Below are 24,808 nucleotides of genomic sequence, written 5' to 3'. Positions count from 1 at the left end.
ATAAACATGCTTCACACAGGTTGCAGTGAGAACACGCAGTCAATTGTTTATTGGTACAGGTGCAGCTTAAATAGAACATCACATGGCATGGACACATGACAAACACACCTGAGAGAAATCCATAATAATTGGGAGCATACTCATTAACCAATCAATCAATTAACAATTTTGACAGCAGGTGGTGCAAATGCTCACAACGCAAACAAATAAAGAAACGCACTGCAAATGCTCAAAGGTTTTTTCAATTTGCAGTGCTTTGAGCTCTCTCAGTCACCATACAGTATGGCAGCCGCAGTGGACGGATAGGTTACCACAACGTGAACTAGCGATCTGAAACAATGGCGTCAGCACCTGAAGGGTTAGGGATAGAGTGACCAGACGTCCTGTTTTTCCCGGCAGTCACAATTCGTTGTCGATTAACTTAAAGCTGTCTCTCACGCATGCTCCACTTCTTCAGTCTCATACTGCGTGCAATCAGTTCTCAGTTCTCAGTGCTCAAAAACACACACAGCAGTCCAAATGTCTATAGTGTAGAGTCAGAGTATCTCACATAAATACAGTCGGCTATGGCTTGAGTGAGTGTTAACAGGTGGGTGAAAACTGAATGTGTGTCAGTATTACATGCATCCTTCTTAAAGGGACAGCATTCCTAAATAAATACCTATCTTTGTCATCAATGTTAACCAACAAAATATGTTAAATAAATGTATACTTGTTAAGTAAATTTACTGTAACTGAAAAAATAGTTTAATTTGTATCTCTACCAAAAAAATTTACATTTATTCCAGTTTTTCCAAATTCAATCCTTGATTCAAATTTCTCATAAGTTCAATTTATTTGGTCTAAAGAGAGAGGAATTAATGACTATTTTTGTTTGAAGACTACATATAAAATAGCTACCAAAATAAATGCTGGTAACTGCAGTTTGACTAAAAGTAATGACTAAAAGTTGATGCAATGACTTTTCGTCGACTAAAACTATGAAAGACTCAAATGACTAAAACATTTTCGTCTCAAGATAAAGACAGAGGCAGAAAATTGGAACCTGTACTACGTCAATTCTGGCACTCAACATCACAACAATAAGATATTTTAAGCTGCTTATGTAGTCGACTCTTTGCTGGTTTGAATTGTCCGCCTCCAGTTTTCCCTTTGTTCTGCCTAGCGCTGTGACGTAATTGTGACATCGGCACAAAAAGGGTCTATATAACACTCAAGAAAGTTCAGATGTCCAGTTGTTTCACAGCAGACATGCAGAATCATCTTTAGTGAGTATTATGCAGAAGAAAAAAAAAGCTGTTAAGAAGTGGAACATTTGTCAGTGTTTATTAATCAATATGGCAGTTACACTCAAAAAAGTTTTTTTTTCAATCATATATTCATGTAAGCAAAAAAATTAAAGAAAAAAATAAAGAAAAATGTAAACTATTAATTTCTTTACTAGTGGAAATAAAAGTTCATGTTTAAAGTTCTCAGAATGAATGAATAATGAATATATACATACATACCTAAATACACAAACCTTGAAATGAAACCTTCACTCTGCTCTCCACATATCTTCTCTTTAAGATTTATGTTACACAAATACAGGAACTCAGATGATCAGATCATGTTTTCTGACTAGTTCAGTGAAATACCTCCATCTTCTTTCTTCACAGATTTACCCAGATCTACACTGACTGTGACACCAGACAGTCCTGTATTCACTGGAGAGACAGTCAATCTGAAGTGTGTGATTGAGTCTCACAGTGACTGGAGATATGAGTGGTATAAAGACCGTGTAATGTTACAGACGTCTGATGGTTACACTGTAAACAGAGACACTCTCACTATCAGAGGAGCTACTGAGTCTGATCAGGGTCAGTACTGGTGTAGAGGACAGAGAGATGAAAGACCAAAATCATCACAATCAAGCTCTGCTGTTTCTCTCACTGTTAAATGTGAGTTGAATATCAGTGTCCTCATAAACTCACTCTACTACATGAACACACACAACATCCAGATATCAGCTCAACAACAAAAAATATATATATTTTGTAGACTTAATTCAAACTTGGAAGTCTGGTTAAACTTTTAAGAAAGCTCTCTGTGGTTGTGGCTGATAATTATACATTGCACATTTTAGCAAATGTATCAGTCTATGGAGAATCTGTATTCTGTTCACAGTTCTCTTTAGGTGTCGTAGGCTGAGATTTTGTACACAGTTTCCATTCTATAAACTGCAGACACAGTGAAGGTCGTACAGTTGTGTGATGCAAATGAACCAAACACCTCAGTCTCAGATGATAAACACAAAGGCCAAGTACAAACTGCAGCTAAATTCAGTTCAGAATGCAGTTGTCAGTTTTGTAAATAGCCAAACGTTGTGTGTAAAACAGTGTTCAGCACTGAATTAGATTGATAGAAGCACAGTATGTAGTGATGGCAGTGTACACTGTTTAAAAGCATTAAAATCTCAGAAATAAATGTCATTCTGATGGTGGCACTTATTTTGTCCTATCTGTGCCTGAAAAAAAGTAACTTCATAAGGTTATGGTAATAATTAGAGTAAGTTTGCCCCCCAAAAATGAAACATGTCATCATGTACTCAAACTTATATATTTTTATGAACCTGCATGACTTTATTCCCTGGAACCCAAATGGCATTGTTTATAGCTGAATGTTCTGTCTGCTCTTTTAAATACCACCAGTGGCTCTTAGAAAATAACAAAAATCACCAGTAAATTATTGATACGGCTGTTAGACCAAAAGTTGATCACATTAGTTGAACACATTTATTTCCTCATTTAACAGCATGAAAATAAGCTTTTTTTCTGAGAAAACATAACAGTTACTGTATTCAGTTAACACTGAAAGCTCCTACAGAATGTAAAGTTTGAGATTTTACATGTAAAGATTAAAATGATATAACACTTAATTTACATTTCATATCTGGTATTTATCTGGTTTTATATTTTACAGATTTACCCACATCTACACTGACAGTGACACCAAAGAGTGTATTCACGGGAGACACAGTCAATCTGAAGTGTGTGATTGAGTCTAATCACAGTGACTGGAGATATGAGTGGTATAAAGACACAAACAACAGTGTAATGTTAAAGACATCTGATCGTTACACTGTAAACAGAGACACTCTCACTATCAGAGGAGTAATTATATCTGATCAAGATCAGTACTGGTGTAGAGGACAGAGAGATGAAAGACCAAAATCATCACAGGACAGTAACCAAATAAATCTGTCTATTAATGGTAAATACAGTGATAAATAAAGTCATTTTTTAAATAAATAAAGTTGTTTAAAATACCCAGACAATATACTCTAAAAACTTGGGGTTCCCTGAGAAACTTTTTGAAAGCCTTAAGGAGATCTCCAACGTTGCTCAATAAGTGCTTAATTCTGTTTTTCTGTCATGTTCAGGTCAGATTTCTGTCTTCAACATCCTCAGGTTTCTTTTGACAACTTGTCCGTATCTGCTGTCGACAGTTGTGCTGCTGTTCAAATGCTACAGAGCGAGAGGTACAACTTCTGTCTGATCCGTCTATCCTCTGAGTGTCTTTTCCCAAACCGTTCACATTCACTGACAGAAATGTCTTTTACTCTCTGTCTTTTTATGTGTTATAAATCAATATTTACAACAGATGGAGGTCATTCATAAGCAGCAACTGCAGTGGAAGCGAAACAGAAAGTGTCAAATTGAATTGAATTGTGAAAGTAAAGGTTTTGTGTGTGTGTGTATGTGTGTGCTTGCGTGTGTCTCACAGTTACATCTTCTGATGACCAAAGCCAGTTTGCTGTAACAGAGGAACAAACTTCAACCTGATTTCATCCATTCTTCAAACCGCATGTAACATTCTTCTGTCTTTTGTCATCTGATTTATATTATACTTTTTTTTACAAATAAAGGGGCATTATACATTTACCGGACTGAAGCGAATTTATGTTTACCCGTTTATCGAAACATAATTTTATTTATTTATTTACTTATTTTATTTTTTTCATTTCTCAGTCATCATTGTATTGTATTGCATTATATGTTTTGAAACTAAAGAGCTGTAATGTAATCGTACTAAGACATTGGGAGACAGAGTGACAACTGATATTAATATAATTTTATGTTATACTGTTATAAATATCTCATTGATTTACATTATACATCAGAATTTTGTCCATATAAATATCAGCATTGCACCAAATTGCATATTTTTCCTCTGTTTCGGCCTCAGAATAAAAGTATAATTTCATAATTTTAGCATTTTGTTCTTTTAGCATTTAAGAGTTTCTTAATTTCATAAATGCCTTAATGATAGCTCTTTTCATTTTGCCAGACAACGATTATGCAATGTAATATCAAGCTCTTTAAATGAGAATTTGATTGGTTATTGTCTGGCGTCTTGAAATAACAGCTGGCCAATGGCTGTGCGTCTCATGTTTTCAAACTGTTTGTGGTTCCCGCCCACACTTGTCCTTCATCTGTTTAGCTTTGTTCAGAGACGGAACTACAAAAATAGACCTAAACAGCACAATGTGCATTGTATTTCCTTTATTGTATGCATCTAATGTATCTTGTAATGAGCCACGGCTTTGAGTGACAAAAAAAACATACACAGACAAAACCTTATTAAACCCTGAGGCTCGTGACGATACATTGAGGTCTTAAGACACAAAACAATTGGTCTGTGTAAGAAACCACTGAAGTTGGATGCCAACCGCCGTTAAACATCAAGGAAGAAGAAGAAGAAGATCGCTTCCGCAGATGCATCTACTATGCCAGAGCACGTTGACGCATCACGCGCCGGATGTTGTGAACGCGCTCAGGACAGTTGGACATTGCGGTGGATTAGAGGTAAAACATTCTATAAATACTGTTCAGGTTCTTACACAGACCAATTGTTTCTTGTCTTAAGACATCAATGTATCGTCACAAGCCGCAGGGTTTAATTTGATTTTGTCTGTGTATGTTTTTTTGTCTCTCAAAGCTGTGGGTCCCATTGACTGCCATTATATGACTGACAGACTGCAACGGTTTGAGTTAAAAATTGTTGTTTGTGTTCTACTGAAGAAACTAAGTCACCTACACATTGGATGCCCTGGGGGTAAGCAGATGAACTTCAAATTTTCATTTTTGGGTGAACTATCCCTTTACACTGCTTTAAATTACCCCCCCCCCCACATCAATCTACAGTCCATACATCATAAAGACAAAGCACAAAATAGGTTTGTAACAAATTTGCAAATTTATTAGAAAAAAAAAAAAAACCTGAAATGATTTCATTGCATATTCATACCCTTTTATGGAGCACTTGAAATTTAGCTCAGGAACATTCATATCATTTGTAGATGTTATTACACTTTGAGTGAAGTTAACCTGTGGAAACTTTGAATGAGTGTGATTTCAAAAGGAACACACGTCTTAATAAAAGGTCTAACAGCTGTAAATGCATATCAGAGCAAAATAACAAGCCCTGAGGTGAAAATAACTGCCTGTAGAGCTCAGAGACAGGATTGTGTCAAGGCTTAGATCTGGGGAAGAGTTCAGAAAAAATGCTGCTGCACTGAAGGTTCTGAGAAGCATGTGGCCTCTGTTATCCATAATGGAAGAAGTTTGGAAAAACTAGGACTCTTCCTAGAGTTGGCCTCCTGACCAAACTGAGCAATTGATGAAGGGAGAAGGGCCTTGGTTAGACTGGTTACCAGAAGCTGATGGTCACTCTGGTTGAGCTCCATGATCATATGGGAGAAACCTACAGAATGACAAACATCATTGCAACACGCCACCAATCTGGGCTTTATGGTGGTATGGCCAAAGTCAATCTTCTCCTTAGTGAAGACACATGAAAACACACTTGCCATTTGCAACAAAGCACCTTCCCTTCATATCTGTGTCTTGTCTTGTCACTGTCATTCTGTTGCACTGTGGAGCTTTTGTCACCAAAACAAAATTCCTCATATGTGCAAACATACCTGGCAATAAAGCTAATTCTGATTCTGATTCTGAAATATCTGTTTATGGCGTTTGGTGGGCCTGATACAGTCTTTGAAGTTGTGGCAAGTGTTTATGACCATAACTACTTATGGTGTGAACAATCTGGCTCCTAATAACTGTTAATCCTCCTAAAACGTCCATTGTTGCTTTGTATGCTTTAAAGTTGCTTTTGTCTCTAACAACTGCTTTCTAAAATGTGTATTAAACTACAGTGTTACGCTTTGACTGAATTACTGCATCATCAAACAGCACATTTTTAATAAAGAATCCTGCTAAAGATACACAAGAGTCTCCTGGTCTAAGAAGTAATCGCTGTCATGTAACTATTCATTTTAGAGAAGAAATAAACATTTTAAACATTGTGGCAAATCGTCACTCCATCCAGTTTGAATGAAAATCATTTTATGGACTGTATGTAACACTTGTGTGTGACAGTAAATGTAATTCACTTTAAGTAGTTTATACATGTGTCGGTGTTCATATTTTGTATCTGATTGTGGGACTATACCAAAAGAGATGCAAAATATTTTTTAAAGGGACAGTTCAACCAAAAATGAAAAATCTGTCATTAATTAGTCACGCTCATATCGTTCCAAACCTGTAAGACCTTTAAGCAAATTAAGATACTTTTGATGTAATCTGAGTACTTTCTGACTCTCCACAGACAGCAAGGGTCGTACCATGTTCAAGGCATAGAAACACAGTAAGGACATTGTTAAAATAGTACATGTCACATCAGTGGTTTAACTGTAATTTTATGAAGCTACAAGAATACTTTTTGTGTTCAAAGAAAGCAAAAATAATGACTTTATTCAACAATTTCTTCTCTCCTGGGACAGTCCGCCTCCATTGTCGAGAGAACCACAATGCACACGTGTGGTGCTGCTGATGTAGTACACACATGCGCTGCACCTTGTTTACAAGCAGAGGAATTAGGATTCACCTCATGATTTGATTTGGTATTTACTGGTCTCTCTGTAATGTGTGCAGCTGTGACTGTTGTGAACTAACAAAACAATGCAGTGTGAGAACAATTACCTGGAGACATTCTCTGTGAAAGTCTTTTCAAGTAGAAGCTTTAACAGCTTGCATGCACTGAAAGAGCAGCTACATATCTTAGAATAGATCTCTGTTTATTCCTTTTTCTTCATGCATTTCAGTTTTGTCTCCTCCCTCATCTCTTCTTGAATTGTGAAACACAGGAAGCGTTTCATTTAGCACACTCATCCCTGTTGAAACAGTCTATTAATGTGTCAGTATGGGGTCCAGTGCACTACCTCTCATGCTCTGTGAGTATTTCATTATAATCTACACTATCTTTTGTTTTGTTTTTCTGTTTTTATTTCAGTATTCAGTTGAAGATAAAAGAGTGGTTGTGCTGTGTTTAGGAGGGCCTCAGTGCTTATCTTATTATTTATTGTTCAGATTCAGTGTGATATGTTACGTGTGAATCAGATACAGAGTTTCAGAGCACATGCATCTATCTGTGTTGCACGTGAAAGATGGAGGCCCTGTGGACATATTTGGTTTTGTTGTAAAACTTGTTCTTCCTGTTTAATGTAGTTCACTTAAATCAGATGTATTTGTGCAAATATGAGTTCCCCTTCAGGAGCTCGAGCTGCGTCAGATACGCTTTGGGAACGCCTTCAGCGTGACCGTGCTCTGAATTATCTGTACAATCAGTCCAATGGAAGGGCGAGGCGACACGGGCGGGTGACGTCACGACCAGGAAGCTTTAAAAGCACGTGAGGTGGAGCCGGCTTCAGCTTTCTGTCATTCAGCAAGCGCTCTGTGTGTCTGTCAGTCTGATATTTGTTTTGTAAGTCTTATTTGGTGATGTTTGTCAAGATAAAGCACTATGTCCCAGGCCACAAGTAAATCAAAGCATAAGGGCGATCTCGGATCACACTTCAGGCTGTGTGTTCCTCACTGCTCTGATTGTGCTTCTCCCCGCCGTAAGATCTCGCGGTGAGTGAGATCGCGGGGATCGCAACATGGATCTGGTGGATGGGTTGGAGACGGGTTCGCCCTATCTCCACCTGCATTCCCCAGAACTAGCACTCTCGCTTGGGGCTGGAAGCCCGCGGTGCGGTTCTTCCCCCTTTGAGTGAGAGCTCGCTGTTGCAGCGTGCGTTGCTGAGGCGACCGCATGCATTACGTCATTCTCATTCTTATTATGAATCCTTTTCATATCAGACCATGTTCACTCGTCTGGTTGTCTGTCTGCACTTAATTTTTGAGGAATTAAATGATGTATTTCATCTAACTAGGAGAAGTTATATATGTGTATACACATACATATATGTGTATATAGGAGCCTCTTGGGACTTTTCTCGAGTGAGAGCACGATGCTTTACCTTTCTTCCTCTGAGGAGGTTGAGGTTATCAGTAGGGGCTGCTGGGCGGAGCAGCCCCAAATGTGGTCCAGCTCCTCATTTAGGGAGCATCACCTCTCGTACTTCCGATAATATTGGAGTCAGAGTCGCGCTCCCGGGCCAAAGGCTTCTAGCAGAAGGCGGATCTGCGGATCGTCATTCTCGCTGGATAGTCTTTGGCTAAAACGTCCTGCTGCCTATGGCCCAGGACTTCTGAGGGCCGGCCCCTCTGGGGAAGAGCGGCGTACATCGCATTACTTCGCCATCTTGTGTCGGCTTGGACACAAGATGGCGCCGCTGTGTTCGGACGCCGTTAGGTTCGCTCCACTGAGAATTTGCTTCTACCTTCCTTTTTACTTAGTTTTACTTTCTCTTTTTACACATCTCACGTCGGCACTGATCACCTACAACATAGAAACACTTTTGGACATTGGAAACCGCTACACCAACCTGTTTCAGGACACTTTATCCACAAATCCTGCGTGGCCTCTGGAGATTCTTCGGAACGCGGAGATAAACAACACCCCCCCGAGGCGACGGATCAAGAAACACCGCGGGAAGCGCGCTGGAATTCGAGTCAGACTCAGGAAAAGGGCTCACAGTCCTCCTCTCCCAAGCATTCTCCTCGCTAATGTCCAATCCTTGGAGAATAAGATGGACGATTTTAGAGCCAGGATTAGTTTCCAACGGGACATTAGGGACTGTAACATCCTTTGTTTGTCAGAAACGTGGCTTTCGTCCTCGGTCCCGGACACTGCTGTAATGCCGAGTGATAACTTCTCTGTCTTTCGGACGGACAGAACAGCAGAGGCCGGTAAATCCAGGGGTGGAGGAGTATGTTTCATGATCAACAAGAAATGGTGTGACCCCAGGAATATCTCCATTCTGTCGCGTTCCTGCTCGCCTCATCTGGAACATCTTTCCATTATCTGCCGCCCATTTTATCTGCCCCGGGAGTTTTCATCGATCATTGTTACTGCTGTGTACATTCCACCACAGGCGGACACTGGCTTGGCTTTGTCTAAACTTCACGATGTGCTCAGCGGCCACATTAACAAACATCCTGACGCTGCCTTCATCATCGCGGGGGACTTTAACAAAGCCAACCTCAAGCAGGTCATGCCGAACTTTTACCAACATGTATCCTGTCCAACTAGAGGACCAAACACACTGGATCATTGCTACACTCAGTTCAAGGATGCCTACAAAGCCCGCTCACTACCGGCTTTTGGCAAATCGGACCATACCGCCATCTTTCTAACACCGAGATACAAACAAAGGCTCGTTCAGGAACCTCCGGTGCAGAGAGTAGTGACGCGCTGGTCCTCCCACTCAGAGACTATGCTGCAGGCGGCGCTTGATGACGTCGACTGGGACATGTTCCGGGCGAGTTCTTCTGACGTCAGCGAGTTCACAGATGTAGCATTAAGCTTCGTAAACACGCTAACCGAGCAAGCTACAGAAACAATAACGATAAGGACATTCTCCAACCAGAAACCGTGGGTGGACAGAACAATCCGTGCCGCGGTTAACACACGCACCGCCGCTTACAATGAGGCTCTTCTGTCTGGGAATACGAGCGAGTACAAAGCATCGTGCTATGCTCTCCGACGCGCAGTAAGAGCCGCCAAACACAGATACAGAGAGAGAATTGAGTCTCATTTCCAGCTCAACGACTCTCGACGGATGTGGCAGGGACTGAGGACCATCTGTGACTTCGGAAACAAATCCTCCGCGGAGGCGAGAGCAGATCCGTTGCTGGCCGACGAGTTAAACATCTTCTACGGCCGCTTCGATGGCAACGGCGGTGGCGCGTTTCTGCCGACCAGCGCGTCTGGAAGCAACAGGCAGAGCAGCGATGATCCTGTAATCACCGTGTCGGAGGATGAGGTTCGGAGGGCGCTAAAGAGAGTGAACGTCAGGAAAGCAGCCGGACCTGATGGGATAACCGGCCGTGTTCTGAGGTCCTGCGCCGATCAGCTCGCTGGTTTGCTCACTTCTATCTTTAATGAGTCCCTTGCTACCGCCGTGGTTCCCACCTCATTCAAAAAATCCATCATTATCCCTGTGCCAAAGAACAATAAACCCTCTTGCCTGAATGACTATCGCCCAGTTGCCCTCACATCTATAGTCATGAAGGTTTTTGAGAGACTTGTAAAGAGCCACATTTGCTCCTCCATCCCTGATACTCTGGACCCTCTTCAGTTTGCCTATCGCCCAAACAGATCCACGGACGATGCCATTTCTCACGTTCTCCACTCTTCCCTCACACACTTGGATAGCAACAATGGAAATTATGTAAGGCTGCTATTCATTGACTATAGCTCAGCTTTCAACACTATAGTCCCCATCAAGCTGGCATCTAAACTCACAGACCTCGGCCTAAACTCCTCACTCTGTGACTGGATTCAAGACTTCCTCACCGGCAGACCTCAAGTGGTGAAAGTTGGCCAGTTCACCTCAAACTCCATCACTCTGAACATAGGAGCCCCACAGGGCTGTGTCCTGAGTCCCCTGCTCTACTCTCTCTACACGCATGACTGCGTGTCCTCTCACAGCTCCACATCTATTGTCAAATTCGCTGATGATACTGTGGTTCTGGGCCTCATCTCCAACAACGATGAGACCGCATACTTGGACGAGGTAGAGAGACTCACATCATGGTGCCAGGACAACTGTCTCTCTCTGAATGTGAGCAAAACTAAAGAGCTGATCATGGACTTCAGGAAGAGACAGCAGCAGCCCTACACACCTCTTATGATCAGTGGGACCCCTGTGGAGAGGGTGAGTAGCTTCAAGTACCTCGGTGTAAACATCTCCGAGAACCTGACTTGGACTACACACATCCAAACTCAGGTAAAGAAAGCCAGGCAAAGACTGTACCATCTGCGACAGCTGAGGAAATTCAGGGTCTCACCAGCAATCCTGAAAACTTTCTATTCAGGGACCATAGAAAGTGTATTGACTCAGTGCATCTCAGTGTGGTATGGAAACAGCTCAAATCAGGACTGCAAAGCACTACAGAGAGTTGTGCGCTTAGCTGAGCGCATCTCAGGGTCTGCTCTCCCCTCTCTGCAGGACATCTACCTCAAACGCTGCAAAAATAGAGCTGTCAAAATAATCAAGGACTCAAATCACCCTGGTAACCAGCTATTCACTTTGCTTCCATCTGGTAAGCGCTTCCGTAGCCTGATGGCAAAAACTGAGAGACTTAGGAGGAGCTTCTTCCCCCAGGCCATCAGGCTCCTAAACTCTAACTCTGTGTCATAACATCACTTGACTCCATGTAAATATCACCATATCAATAAGCTATTCATAATTTTTTCTACCTCATATTGCTGCTATTATATACCCTGTACAACTTTTTTGCACATTATTTTGCACATTCCTCTTAGTACTATTTAAGTCAACAACATACTGACCTGCACATTTATATTTATATTTTTTATCTATCTTTTTATTTTATTCTTTTTATTTTATTTTATTTTTTTTATTTTTTTCTACTTTTCTTCTCTTAATATTTGTATACTTTATAATTGCACTGTCCTTGGAGCGGACCTGACCTACATTTCACTGCTGGTTATACTCTGTATAATTGTGTATGTGACGAATAAAACTCTTGAATCTTGAATTACACGGTGCCCGTCTCTCCTCAGTGCCCTCAGGAGATCGGTCTGCCAACCCTGCCGCGTTCCAGGGCGCAGCGGTCTCCAGCGAGCGCTTCTCTCAGTTACTTCCGCCCGGAAACGTAGCGGAACTGAGAGGCTCACCACCCCTTTGGGGGTCTCTAGAGCAGCTAGTTCGGCCATCTCCTGCCGGTGTGCCGTTCCAGGACACCGAGCTAGCAGCTCTAAGCACACCAGAGGCCAGTCTCGAGAGACTGGTTCCCTCAGTAGGCATCTGGCGGTGAGGGAGCCCCTGCTAAGCATGTCTCATTGGGTCCTGCCTGAGCAGGCTCTGGTTCTATCAGTCTAGTCTTCCTATAAATGATGCGGGTTTGAGGACCGTCATCTCAATAGGAGACTTCAGCTGAGGCAGTCCTGGTGCTATGGTCCAGGACTCATGAGGGCAGGCCCCTCTGGGGAAGTTCGGTGTACACCGTGGTACACGGTGCCCATCTTTCCTCAGTGCCCTCGGGAGATCGGTCTGCCAAACCTGCCAGTGTTCCAGGGCACAGCGGTCTCCAGCGAGCACTTCTCTCAGTTACTTCCGCCCGGAACCGTAGCAGAACTGAGAAGCTCACCACCCCTTCGGGGGTCTCTAGAGCAGCTAGTTCGGCCGTCTCCTGCCGGTGTGCCGTTCCAGGACACCGAGCTAGCCGCTCTGGGTACACCAGAAGCCAGTCTCGAGAGACTGGTTCCCTTAGTAGACTATTTGGCTATACAGAATCCAGTTTGGTTCTCCTCCGCCTCAATTCAACGGGGTTAATCCCACTCAGGTGGGCCCTGAGCAGGCTCTGGTAAGGGAACGAGAAGTAGAGTACTCTCTTGAGGAAGGAGACCATCGAGGTGGTCCCTCCTCAGGAAAGAGAGTCCGGGTTCTACAGCCGGTACCTCATAGTTCAGTATCGGGTTCTTCCCGTTGGCCTTTCCCTCTCACCCTGCCCTTTTACATCAACGATTGGTTGATTCTAGCTCAATCGGAGCAGCTGGCGATTCGACATCGAGGTGTCATTCTCGCCCACATGAAAGACCTGGGGTTAAGACTAAACGCCAAGAAAAGTGCGCTTTCTCCATTACAGAGGACCACTTATCTGGGCGTGGTGTGGGATTCAACCACGATGCAGGCACGTTCGTCCCCTGCTCGTAACGAGTCGATCCTCACAGTCAAGAAAGTGAAAGAAGGCCAGTCACTCACTGTCAAGCAGTTTCAGAGACTGCTGGGTCTGAGGGCAGCTGCGTCCAACGTGATACCTTTTGGCCTGCTGTAAATGAGACCCCTACAGTGGTGGCTCAAGACCAAGGGGTTCTCCCCGAGGGGAAAACCACTCTGCACTTTCAAGGTCATGAGACGTTGCATACGTGCCTTAGACATGTGGAGGAAACCTTGGTTCTTGTCCCAGGGCCAGGTGTTGGGAGCTCCTTGTCGCTGTGTAACACTAGCGACGGACGCATCCCTCACCGGTTGGGGAGCGATCATGAGTGGCCACCCTGCCCGCGGTCTGTGGAGTGGCTGCCATCTGACATGGCATTTCAATTGGCTGGAGATGCTGGCCGTGTTTCGAGCACTCAAACACTTCCTCCCAGACCTAAGAGACCACCACCTGTTGGTGCGCACCGACAGCATGTTGGTGGTCTCGTACATAAACCACCAGGGAAGTCTGCGGTCGCGACCCTTGTACAAGCTGGCGTACCAGATCCTTGTGTGGTCCCAGGGCAAACTCCTCTCATTAAGAGCAGTGCACATTCCTGGGCATCTCAATGTGGAAGCAGACGTTCTGTCGAGACAGGGGCCGAGGCCAGGGGAATGGATGCTTCACCCCGAGGTGGTGAAGCAGATATGGAGAGTGTTTGGCCAGGCACAGGTGGACCTGTTTGCGACTATAGTGTCAGTTCAATGTCCCCTCTGGTCCTCTCTGACTCCTCCAGTTCCTCTAGGACTGGATGCTATGGTACAGACTTGGCCGAGGCTTCGTCTGTACGTTTTTCCCCCTATCGCTCTGCTCCCGGGAGTTCTGGCGAGAGTGCACCGGGATGAGGTCAGTCTACTTCTGGTAGCGCTGTTCTGGCCAGGCCGAGTATGGTTCTTGGACCTGATTTCTCTCCTCGATGGCACTCCATGGGAGATTCCCGTCAGGGTAGATCTCCTCTCACAGGCGGGGGGCACAATCGTCCATCCTCGCCTGGAGCTATGGAAGCTGTGGGTGTGGCCACTGAGGGGGCACAGCTCATAGCTTCTGGTCTCTCAACCAAGGTTGCTGAGACCACTCTCCAATCCAGAGCTCCCTCTATGAGGAAACTGTACGCCCTGAAGTGGAAGATCTTCACTTCATGGTGCGGAGGTTGCCAGCTCGACCCAGCTAACTGCCCGATTGGTACAGTTCTGGAGTTTGTGCAGGCCCGTCTCTCCGCAGGGTTAACCCACTCCACCATTAATGTGTACGTGGCGGCCATTGCGGCCTACCACGTTCCTGTCAGTGGTCAGTCAGTGGTTAGACACCCCCTAGTTACATGTTTCTTCCACGGTGCGCTGAGGCCGCCGGTACGTTCACGTGTCCCCACGTGGGACCTGGCTGTGGTACTAGAGGCTCTTTGCAAGCAGGCCCTTTCAGTGGCCCCTGCCTATCTTGACATTGTGCCCGGTATGGCCAAAGTTTTTTCTCTACCCCCGAGCGGGGTATGTACCTAAAGTTTCCTCTGTGATGCCACAGCCCGTCGTACTTCAGGCCTTCTGTCCTCCTTCCTTCGGGGAGCCCGACCAGCAGAAGCTTGGATAGTGGATGCTATTAATATTGCCTATGAGTCCTCTCAGCTCCCCTCGCCGATGGGAGTCAGAGCTCACTCAACCCGAGGTGTGGCGGCCTCCAAGGCCTCCTAGCAGGTGTGTCTATGCAGGACATCTGCAACGCTGCTGGGTGGTCCACGGCCCTCACTTTTGTAAGGTTTTATGACCTCGATATTCGAGCTGCTCTGGGCACTTCTGTCCTCTCGTCCTAGTACACACTAGTCAGGGACTTGTCAGTCTGGCGTCGTGGGTATCTCGTTCCCAAAGCGTATCTGACGCAGCTCGAGTTCCTGAAGGGGAACGTCTCAGGTTATGCATGTAACCATGGTTCCCCGAAGGGAACGAGACGCTGCGTCTCGAGGCCATTCCTCCGGCATCCCTGCCAGAGCTTGCTTCATTCTTAGAAGCTGAAGCCGGCTCCAACTCACGTGCTTTTAAAGCTTCCTGGTCATGACGTCACCCGCCCGTGACGCCTCGCCCTTCCATTGGACTGATTGTACAGATAATTCAGAGCATGGTCACGCTGAAGGCGGTCCCAAAGCATATCTGACGCAGCATCTCGTTCCCTTCGGGGAACCATGGTTACATGCGTAACCTGAGACGTTTTGTGTTGTATGATATTGTATCTTTTAATAGACTCTCCTTTAGAGATTCAGAGAGTTTGAGAACAGTGGCGAAACACAAAAGTTTCTCTAACACTTTTAATTCTTTCTGCCCCTCTTATTGAAAATTAATTGTTAATATAGTGCCCTCCCCCCAAAAAAAAATGTGGATGCTTACTTAAATCACACTTAAAATTACTTTCATTGCATCAAGCACAATGTGTCAAAGCATCTGCCAACAAATGATGCTCAAGCTTTTCTCAGAACTAACTTCTGTTTTCTGAGACACTTTTTTCACATATTTTTAACCAGCTTGTCTGTCATTTTCAGAGGATGTGTGAAGTCACTTATTCTCCAGTTCTTTGCAGTAAAAGCACAGCATTAGTTCAGTACATTAACATATGAACATGATCCACTAATGCTTGACATTCAGAAAATGCCAATCCTCCCTATACGCAGAATACGGAAGCTGCATAGGGCCCCCGAAACACCAGGGTCCCCCTTGCTCTCAAAGATGTTTTAATTTTAGTTTTGTTTTTGAATTTGGCTAGCGGTAATGAAAACATAAATGATAATTTATTTTAATGCGGTGTGCTGTCACGTAAAAATCAGTCAAATCATGTAACATGATTGTCGTACAGTCTCTTGATCTTACTAAAAAATGAGTTGAAAGCATACCGAGCCACGGAAGAGATACTGTTTCTCGAGCGCTTTCCATGAGCGCGATTCGAGACGGAGTGAAACCATAGTTTTTCTGTCATAATCCTGTGGTATTACTAGCATACTTGTCATAATCTTAAAAATGTTACAAATACAAAAATGTGACACCATACTACATCTGCCATATTACATTTAAACATTTATTCACCATGTGTAATATCATCTGTGTACACTACAAACTAGGGTATATGACACAATAAAACAACATAAGGCACAATTAAACTAAGCATGAAAATGCAAATTCACAGTATTCAAATATTAAAATCTCACAATTAAGCTTTCGCTCATGTGATAATTTGTTGTGAGCAGCCTCTCTCAGGGATCCTGTGTCCACTTTAGGGAAAGCATTGTTTTGCGTAGTCAGAGCTTCAGACTGATGGCTGAAGGTCTGGAATCCATGGCAGCTTTCATTGACCAAGGCCATGAGGTCATGTTTTTGTGTCAAATGACCATGAGGTCATTTGACCGACATGTCAAACAACCAATCACAGTTCATTTCGTTCAGCATCATGTTTCTGGGTGTGGAAATGTCACCACAATAACAAACCAGTGTGTAAAACTCTCGGACGTCTCCCGGAAATCCTGTATAATTCAACCAATCCGATGATGACTTCGAAACTCCTGAAGTGTTTCCACTTCTGTCTGCCATATGTATCAGACGTTTAGCCCACGGTCTGTGGGCGTGATGTCTGAGGCTGAGAATAGGGAAAGCACATCTCACTTTTTCTGCAAAATAAAAAAAAATGGACATGAATAATATACATTAATAAATAACTGACAAGTGGTTCTTTAGGTTGGTTTGAAAACTACCGATATGTGTGTTGGAGCAGGTTTAGAACAAAGCTAGGACAGTTGCCCTCGAGGAGCTGAGTGTGATACCCCTGATATAAAGTGTTAGAAAAAAAAAACTCCTCACAGACTACATTCCTTTGTAGTCCTTTTTTCCTTTGGAAAAAAATTCCAGGAAAGTCTATACATTATTAGACCAAAGCCAAAACCATGTTGTACTGTTTTGCTGTTGTTCTGAATATGAGCACAGCTATCATGTGTCCATAGGAACAATGATAAAACAACAACATGACTGCAATTTTGATATTTATCTTTTACAACAGTACATTAAAAATGTAATTAATAGTGAGTAGCGATGCATGACATATCAGCAGATGATATATTATTGGCCATAAGAAGGACAATTCAAACATTGTTATTGCACCAATAACTTAATTTCCACCAATAGTTCCACAGATAATTAATTCTGGTATATTTGAGTGCATCAGAGAAATCCCTGATTACACTTATCTTATTTCATTTTGCAATTTGACAATGGCACTAAGCAATAACACACTTCAATTTTAGTTTGTTTGACAGATGTTTTGCCAAAGCAACTGTGCAAAACACATTAGTAGATAACTTTTATTTTATCATGAGAAGTGTACAAATGTTTTCAGTTCATTATGAAACTGAGTGTGTGACAAAGAGTGTGTTTAGTATGTGAGCAACACATATACTCCACTCTAGGTTTTCTTTTTCTGCACCCTACTCACTAAATAGGAGCATTGAGGGCTTTCAAAAAACATGCTCCTCAATTCAGATCAATCCATTCCCCAACTTGCTTCTATTGTGCACCACATACATAATCTGGAATATTGTGAACACAGAGTAATACAAACAGTGAAATGTCTTGGACCACCAACGGGTCAATCAAATTTGAGGATTGAAACAGAAATTTTTTTTCTAAATACAATTTTCTATTTACCTCACTTTCAGCTTGAGGTCATGCCTCTGTCCTTAGCCTTCTCAGCTCATTGAGAATCCAGGAATCTCTGAAACAAAATTTTAACTAATTATGTTTTATATAAACAATTTAGAGAAATATAAAAGGTGCTTTGAAATTTTTCTATAAAAAAAACTTTATTTATACTAGAGACTTTAGACTATGTTTAAAATTATACAGAGTGCAGCTGCCATTTACAACACTTGCATCATGTCTGCACTTCACTGGAGAACTTTATGTGGGAACATCTAAATGAACCTGGCTGTCAATACGGATCTCCAAAAATCCCCATTTAAAAATTTGAGAGGATTTTGATATTGTACATTTAGAATACATGTAGGGTCTCTGTTATTTTCATGTATAATGTCACAATTAACCCTATAGCGCATTTAGTGTTCCCAGTACAAAATGGCAAGCCTTTTTTTTTTTTAAATTTAAAATGTCTCAAAGTACAAAAATGATCCAAAAACCTTTGGGAAGTTGTTACTGTCACATTTATGAACTCTTTTGTTGTGTTTTGTCTCATATAGTTTGTGTATTATTGGTTTAGTCCTTTTGTGTTGGTTCCTCCCATATCCTTTTTGGTTATGTTCCTGTTCTTATTAGTTCATTATTGGTTTGCTCTCCTCACCATAAAGTGTGAATTACACATTTCCCATTTGAAGTATGTATTTGAATATATAGAATACATATAAATGTGTATATATACACTTACGAAATGGTAATTGAAAGTGCATTACACAAAAAGGAATCCAAATAATCATAAAAATAATCATAACCATAAAAGCAAAGAATAAACAGCTACAATGATTTGACCAAAGACATAAGTCAGCAGCACTGAGAACTGCTCTCACCGAAGAGAATATATATCTGCTCGCACTCACACTGGATTGTTGCAACTGTCCTATAGGAGCTGGGTTACACAAAAACTATCCAAACGCTAAAAAATGTTGCAATAAAATAACCGTGATCTTTAGAGTTTAAGTGCACACTATAAAAGCAACTGATGCAAGCTGGTAATCACTTAAGTGGGTGTGGGTCAACCAAGTGATTGTGATTGTGATTGTGCGAATGATCCCTTACTCTCCATCCTCTGAAAGAATGGATGAAACGCATTTCTCCGTGTTTCTCTCCGTCTCAATTCGCGCTCATGGAAAGCGCTCGAGAAACAGTATCTCTTGGTACGCTTCAACTCGTTTTTTTTAGTCTCGAGCAAGAGACTGTACAACATTCACGTTATATGATTTGACTGATTTTTATGTAGAGAGGCTGACAGCGCACCGCATTAAAATAAATGATTATTCATATTTTTATAACTGCTGGCCAAATTCAAAACTGAAACTAAAATATCTTTAAGAGCAAGGGGGCCCCCTGGTGTTTCGGGGGCCATACGCAGCTTACTTCGTTACAGTACTTAAGTATTTTTTGGGAGTATCTGTAGCCTACTTGAGTTTTAATATTTCAGTCAACTTTTACTTTTACCCCGATACATTTCCCCAAAGCATATTCGTTACTTTCAACAAAATAGAGGAACACCTATACCTTTCGGGTACTTTATACACCACTGCACACACACACACACACACACACACAAACACACAGGATGCCTTCTTATGCTTTTAAAGGTTCATCCAAGGAGTTAACAAATTTGACTAAGTAAGTTTACAGTATATTTAATGCTATACTATGGGAAACAGTGATCATCTGATCAACAATTTATCATGTCGCATCCCTTTCTCCCTCAAACACACAGGCACACACACAGGATGTCATAACTATATAGGCCTATAGTTTTAGGATTCATCAGTGTGGATTATAGTTTTATTATATTAATAAATTACACTTTTTAGAAGTTTTTAATGTCAACTCTCACTCTTTCCTACCTATTATTATATGGCTTTAGTGCTTTTATGTAATAGGAGCTGGTATACATATTCAAGAGCGTGCAAAGATGGGTAGTATTTTGATCGTATGTAGTGGGCCGGTCTGGGCCAAAATGCCAGGGCCGATTTTTTGTCCCAGTCCAGCCTTGGTTTCGTGCATTGACTGGCTCTGAGCCAGAGAGAGACTTGCACTGCGATTGTCATATTATCAGAACTATTCAGTGTTCTTAGGGTAGGAGAAGTCGTGGCCTAATGGTTAGAGAGTCGGACTTGTAATCCAAAGGTTGCGGGTCCGAGTCTCCGGCCGGCAGGTATTGTAGGTGGGGGGAGTGAATGTCCAGCGCTCTCTCCACCCTCAATACCACGACTGAGGTGCCCTTGAGCAAGGCACTGAACCCCCAACTGCTCCCCGGGTGCTGCAGCATAAATGCTGCCCACTGCTCCGGGTGTGTGTTCACGGTGTGTGTGTGTGTGTTCACTGCTGTGTGTGTGCACGTTGGATGGGTTAAATGCAGAGCACGAATTCCGAGTATGGGTCACCATACTTGGCTGAATGTCACTTCACTTAACCACATAATGCACATTTTAGGTTTCAGACATTTAAATACACATAAGTACTAGTAAAACAATACATTTAGAGTAACTATAAAGTTCACTCTATTCTTCACCCAGCTCACCAGCCACTTAAGTTACTTGCATGCATTTCGGGAGAAATTGATGAATTCACATGCTGTAAATCTGACTGACAGGACTCTCTGAACTGTGGCGCGAACAAACATGGTGGCACCCTTCTCACGTTACAGATCAATATTATTTATAAAGGTGTTTGACAAAACACACTCATTTACACATATTTGTGAATAGGAATATCAGAATGTCCATGACATGGTAAGCAAGTTTGTGAATATATTAAATAAAAAAGGAAAAACGAAATAAAAGCGATCCATCTTTCATACACTGTTATTGTGGCCGCGGTGTGTCACGTGACAATCATGACGTGTCGCCATGGAAACAGTAAGGGCAAACATTCTAAAATAACGGTCGCCTTAAAAAAACTCACTCTGGGGGGACCGCTAGAATATTTTAAACTCACCACTGAAAGGGTTAATATAATTTATTATCTTTATAAGCTGTCTCTGTGCTGTGATGCGGTCAGAATCCAGATTTAAAAATGGTTCAGGTATCCATTTGAGTTTAAGAAGTTGTTCATTTATAAAGAATACTAAGAAAACTTAAAAGCACTTAAAGAGACCTTCACTGTGTGGCATCACATTGGTCGATGACAGTATGTTCATGTGTTGTATGTTGTGATTCTTCTCTGGCTGGGCAGCAGTGAATCCATCAGAGAATCGACTCTCATATCAGTTCATGAGTCCTGTGACGTCAGTGTGTGTGTTGATGTTAAATGATGGACAATCTCCACCATTGCTTCTCATGGATGAGCATCAAAACACTTAAAACACTTTCAGTTGAAAATCTAAACATGTTTCAGTGATCTGCATTGTGCTGAATTAATGGAAATGTTTCATGTCTGTGTATCTTCTGCTTTTAGTGCTGATGTCATTCATCCACGCTGGACTCACTGAAGGTACTGTGCTTTTACTGCAGTGTATTTGATTTATTAAACAAATGTGAATTGTGTTGTAATAGTTTATTTGTCTACATGGATCACACCGATCCATACTACATGAATACTACATGGATTCTCGTTTGGCTCTGTTCGAAGGCGGTCGCATTTTTCTTCCCTCCCTCCCTCCTGAACTTCCCTGCTTGCTCTCTTGTATTGTCCTGTCCTCTTAAGAGACTCTCGCTGCACTATTTACAAAACCGAAATTATGGATCTGATCAACTGGTCTCTAAATGCAATTGACACCATCTTCTCGACTAGGAAAGCGGGATTTGGAGAACCGGAATGTCCCGCTGGGACGTTTGCTGCTGGCTACACGATGGACGCATGGGAGAGATGGCGGGTCGTGTGTCTGGCGGCTCTCTCCGTGGAGGACATTGAAGACATCTTCTTATTCGGAACAATGATAACTGGGTTTCTGCTATTTGGATTAGGCGTTGCCCTAAATTATCAGAAAATTAAGGAGACGGGACTGGCTATCCAAAACCTCTCAAGGCTGCCCGTCATGAAAAATTGACGGACATAGAGATCAGAATGGACAATGAGAATAGCTGTGAAACTGGAAGACAGCTGTTCGCACTAAGACAAAACAATCTTATCTCTTTCCGGCTTCCCACAACAGAACGGCTTGGCAAGGCCGCTCTGGTATCAACTCTCCGGTGAATACTGCAGGGAGACGCTCTTTCTTCCATTCCCTCCTCCCAAAAACACCTTGTTATTGTCGGGCGCTTGTGCTCTGTCCAAGGTCGTTTCCATGGCAATTGCTATGTCGCATCACAACCTGCGAACTGTGTCGACTGGTTTGGAGTGCTGGCGAGACTGATTTCAAGGCATACGAACTCACACGAACTCACACATACACACACTCATACACCTCCCTACCCCCATCCCACGCCTTCGTCGCTTCATCCTGTCAGGTGTTAACGGGTCCGTGGGTTGGCGCTGCAATGGCTGCTGGCCGGATGGCTGTTTCGTCTGAACTAGGATTACTATGCAAGTTATGTTTCTGTGTTGACTGTGCTTTATGCTGAGGTTTTTTTGTCTGTTCTCTCACTGCACCCTCTTCCAAGGACGTAGTGTGAGGACACTTTTTTTCTCCTCTCTTTCCTCATGTTATGCTGTATCTCTTCTTCTCTATTGCATTTCGTTGCCTTGTACCTACATGTGCAATGACAATAAATTGAATCCAATCCAATCCAATCTTATAGTAGTTTATTGCAATAATTTACACTGTAATAAATGACTGTGTGCCTTTAAATCTTAATCCCCTCAGATAAATAAAAGATAGCACTCACATTTAGGATGTTCGGTGTCTCCCCAGACCCTGCAGAGGAAATGAATGGCGGATAAATAATATGTCAAATAATTTAGATAATTAATTTGATAATTTGTCAAATAAAGTCAGTAAATCAGCCACAAAGCAGAAAACAAATTCAGAGAAATTGAGTGGCAGCACTATAAAACAACTCTGGTGATCCATCATTCATGGTTTATGAGGACACAAATGTGTATGTGTAACACCCTGAGAAAAACAGGGAGAAATAATCACGAGTGATGCTGTGATGTTTCCTCAGCGAGAACATTTACTCGTATAAACACACTTCACAACTCATATTCGCAATCGATCGGTTAGAGTAGTGTAGATACTCCTTTTGTTTTGCAAATATATTAACCTATAACAGTATGCAAAATTTCCCTGAAACATTTCTCATTCTCAGTCTATAAAAGATTAATTTGGTTACGTATACTCTTAACATTCAGACCCATTTTAGAAATGCATTATAATCATTCTAGTGATCTGATACCTGAGAAAAACAGGAAGAAAAAATCATGAGTGATGCTGTGATGTTTCCTCAGTGAGAATATTTACTCGTATGAGAAAACACTCTCGGTTACTCATGTAACCTCGGTTCCTTGAAATGAGGGAACGAGACATTGCTATGGGAAATAAATTTTCCTCGAATACTACTGAAGCCTTATTGAATCACGCTAGTGAAACTGGCCAATGGCGTTGAAGCACGCAAAATATGAGTGGGAATCCCACTCTATATAAGGCAGTGCTTGTACGTCATACATTCAGAATCTTTGACTGAAGCAACTTGGCATTCTAAGATCCTGAGCTCGGTGACTCGGCAATAAGACCAATGTCTCTTTCCCTCATTTCGGGGGACTGTCTCAGGTTAAGTATGTAACCATGTTTCCCTGAGTAGGGAACGAGACACTGCGTCCTCTAGAGGTCGCTATGGGGAATCGCCGTCAGCGTGACCCGTGTCTGAAGCATACATACAAAAACACCACATAAATACGTTGTAAATTGGTGAAAATATGTCATCCACTTCTTCGTCTGAAGCTTGCATCCGAAGCATGGCACCGAGCACTCAGTGTCTCACTCAGGGAACCATGGTTACATACGTAACCTGAGACGTTCCCTTTTGAGGGAACTTCGAACTGCGTCCTCTAGGGGTTGCTATGGGGAACGGAATACCCACGCCACCATGCTGAGGGGAGTGCAAGCCAAGCACAAAAAGGCGAGCACTAAGTACCAACTCTATCGGGCTAAGGGAGTTGCCCCTGGGACGGTTAGACGGCTGTCAGTGACATTATCCCCTACGGCCAAAGACCCGTAGTGTCTGCATACCCTAAAAAACGTACCTGTTAAGGGCCAGGACTCCCGGACCCAGGGTAGAGCTCGAAAGCTTAGAATCATAAGAAAATATTCCTTTAAGGGGATACGGCCAAGTGCCAAGGTCCTGGCCTGTCACCCAGGGGCTACCGCTTGCTCTGCACGAGCTCGCTGAGGGAACTGTCTCAACAGACCCTTGGTAGCACCCCACTGTTCAAGCCCAGAAATATTGGGAGAAATAGGTAGAGTGGGGCCCAAGGCGAAACTGGGGCCTGACCAACTCAAAGAAGGGGCACGAAGCCTTAGCACATAACCCCTACCATACAGGTTTTTAGAAAGAACGCAAAAAGACTTGATATGCGATCTTACCACAACATTTTCCATTTCCTCTCAACCTCCGCATGGAGATCAGCAAGAAAAGGAAGGCTCACTCAAGCTAGGGGGCTATGGCCAGAAAGATAACGATCATCGAGATGACCCCGCGGCACCACCATTTTGGCTCGCTTCCACGGCAAGTCAAGCCTCTCCGTGGTGCATTCCATAACCTCCAACAACTCTTCATACGCAGGGCAGGAAGATTGAGAGGGCTCGGTCACAACTTCTTCACCCTAGCTGCTGGATAAGATGATGTCAGAGAGATCGCATCATCATCATCCAGCAACTCACTCTCGTAAGCGGCCGATGAGCGCGAGAAGGAAAGGCCCCTCTCTAAGTCATCAGCCAGATCCGCCTGCGAGCCCCATGAGTTCATTTTCCCCCATGCCTCGGCAACA

General features: G+C 42.9%; 1 protein-coding gene across 1 annotated transcript in view; it reads left to right on the top strand.

The window, feature by feature from the left end:
- Positions 1-7,226: 7,226 nt before the first annotated feature.
- LOC306878353 (putative killer cell immunoglobulin-like receptor like protein KIR3DP1) overlaps positions 7,227-24,808 on the top strand; it is a 48,248-nt gene continuing 30,666 nt past the window's right edge. The window contains exons 1-2 of the mRNA XM_079430641.1: positions 7,227-7,276; positions 21,338-21,373. Of these exons, the coding sequence (XP_079286767.1) occupies positions 7,246-7,276; positions 21,338-21,373 (67 nt within the window). The 5' untranslated portion in view covers positions 7,227-7,245. The remainder of the gene's footprint in view (positions 7,277-21,337; positions 21,374-24,808) is intronic.

The sequence above is a fragment of the Barbus barbus genome (genome assembly GCF_936440315.1).
Source record: "Barbus barbus genome assembly, chromosome: 1".
Taxonomy (NCBI): Eukaryota; Metazoa; Chordata; class Actinopteri; order Cypriniformes; family Cyprinidae; genus Barbus; species Barbus barbus.
This window is presented reverse-complemented; position numbering and strand designations above follow the sequence as displayed.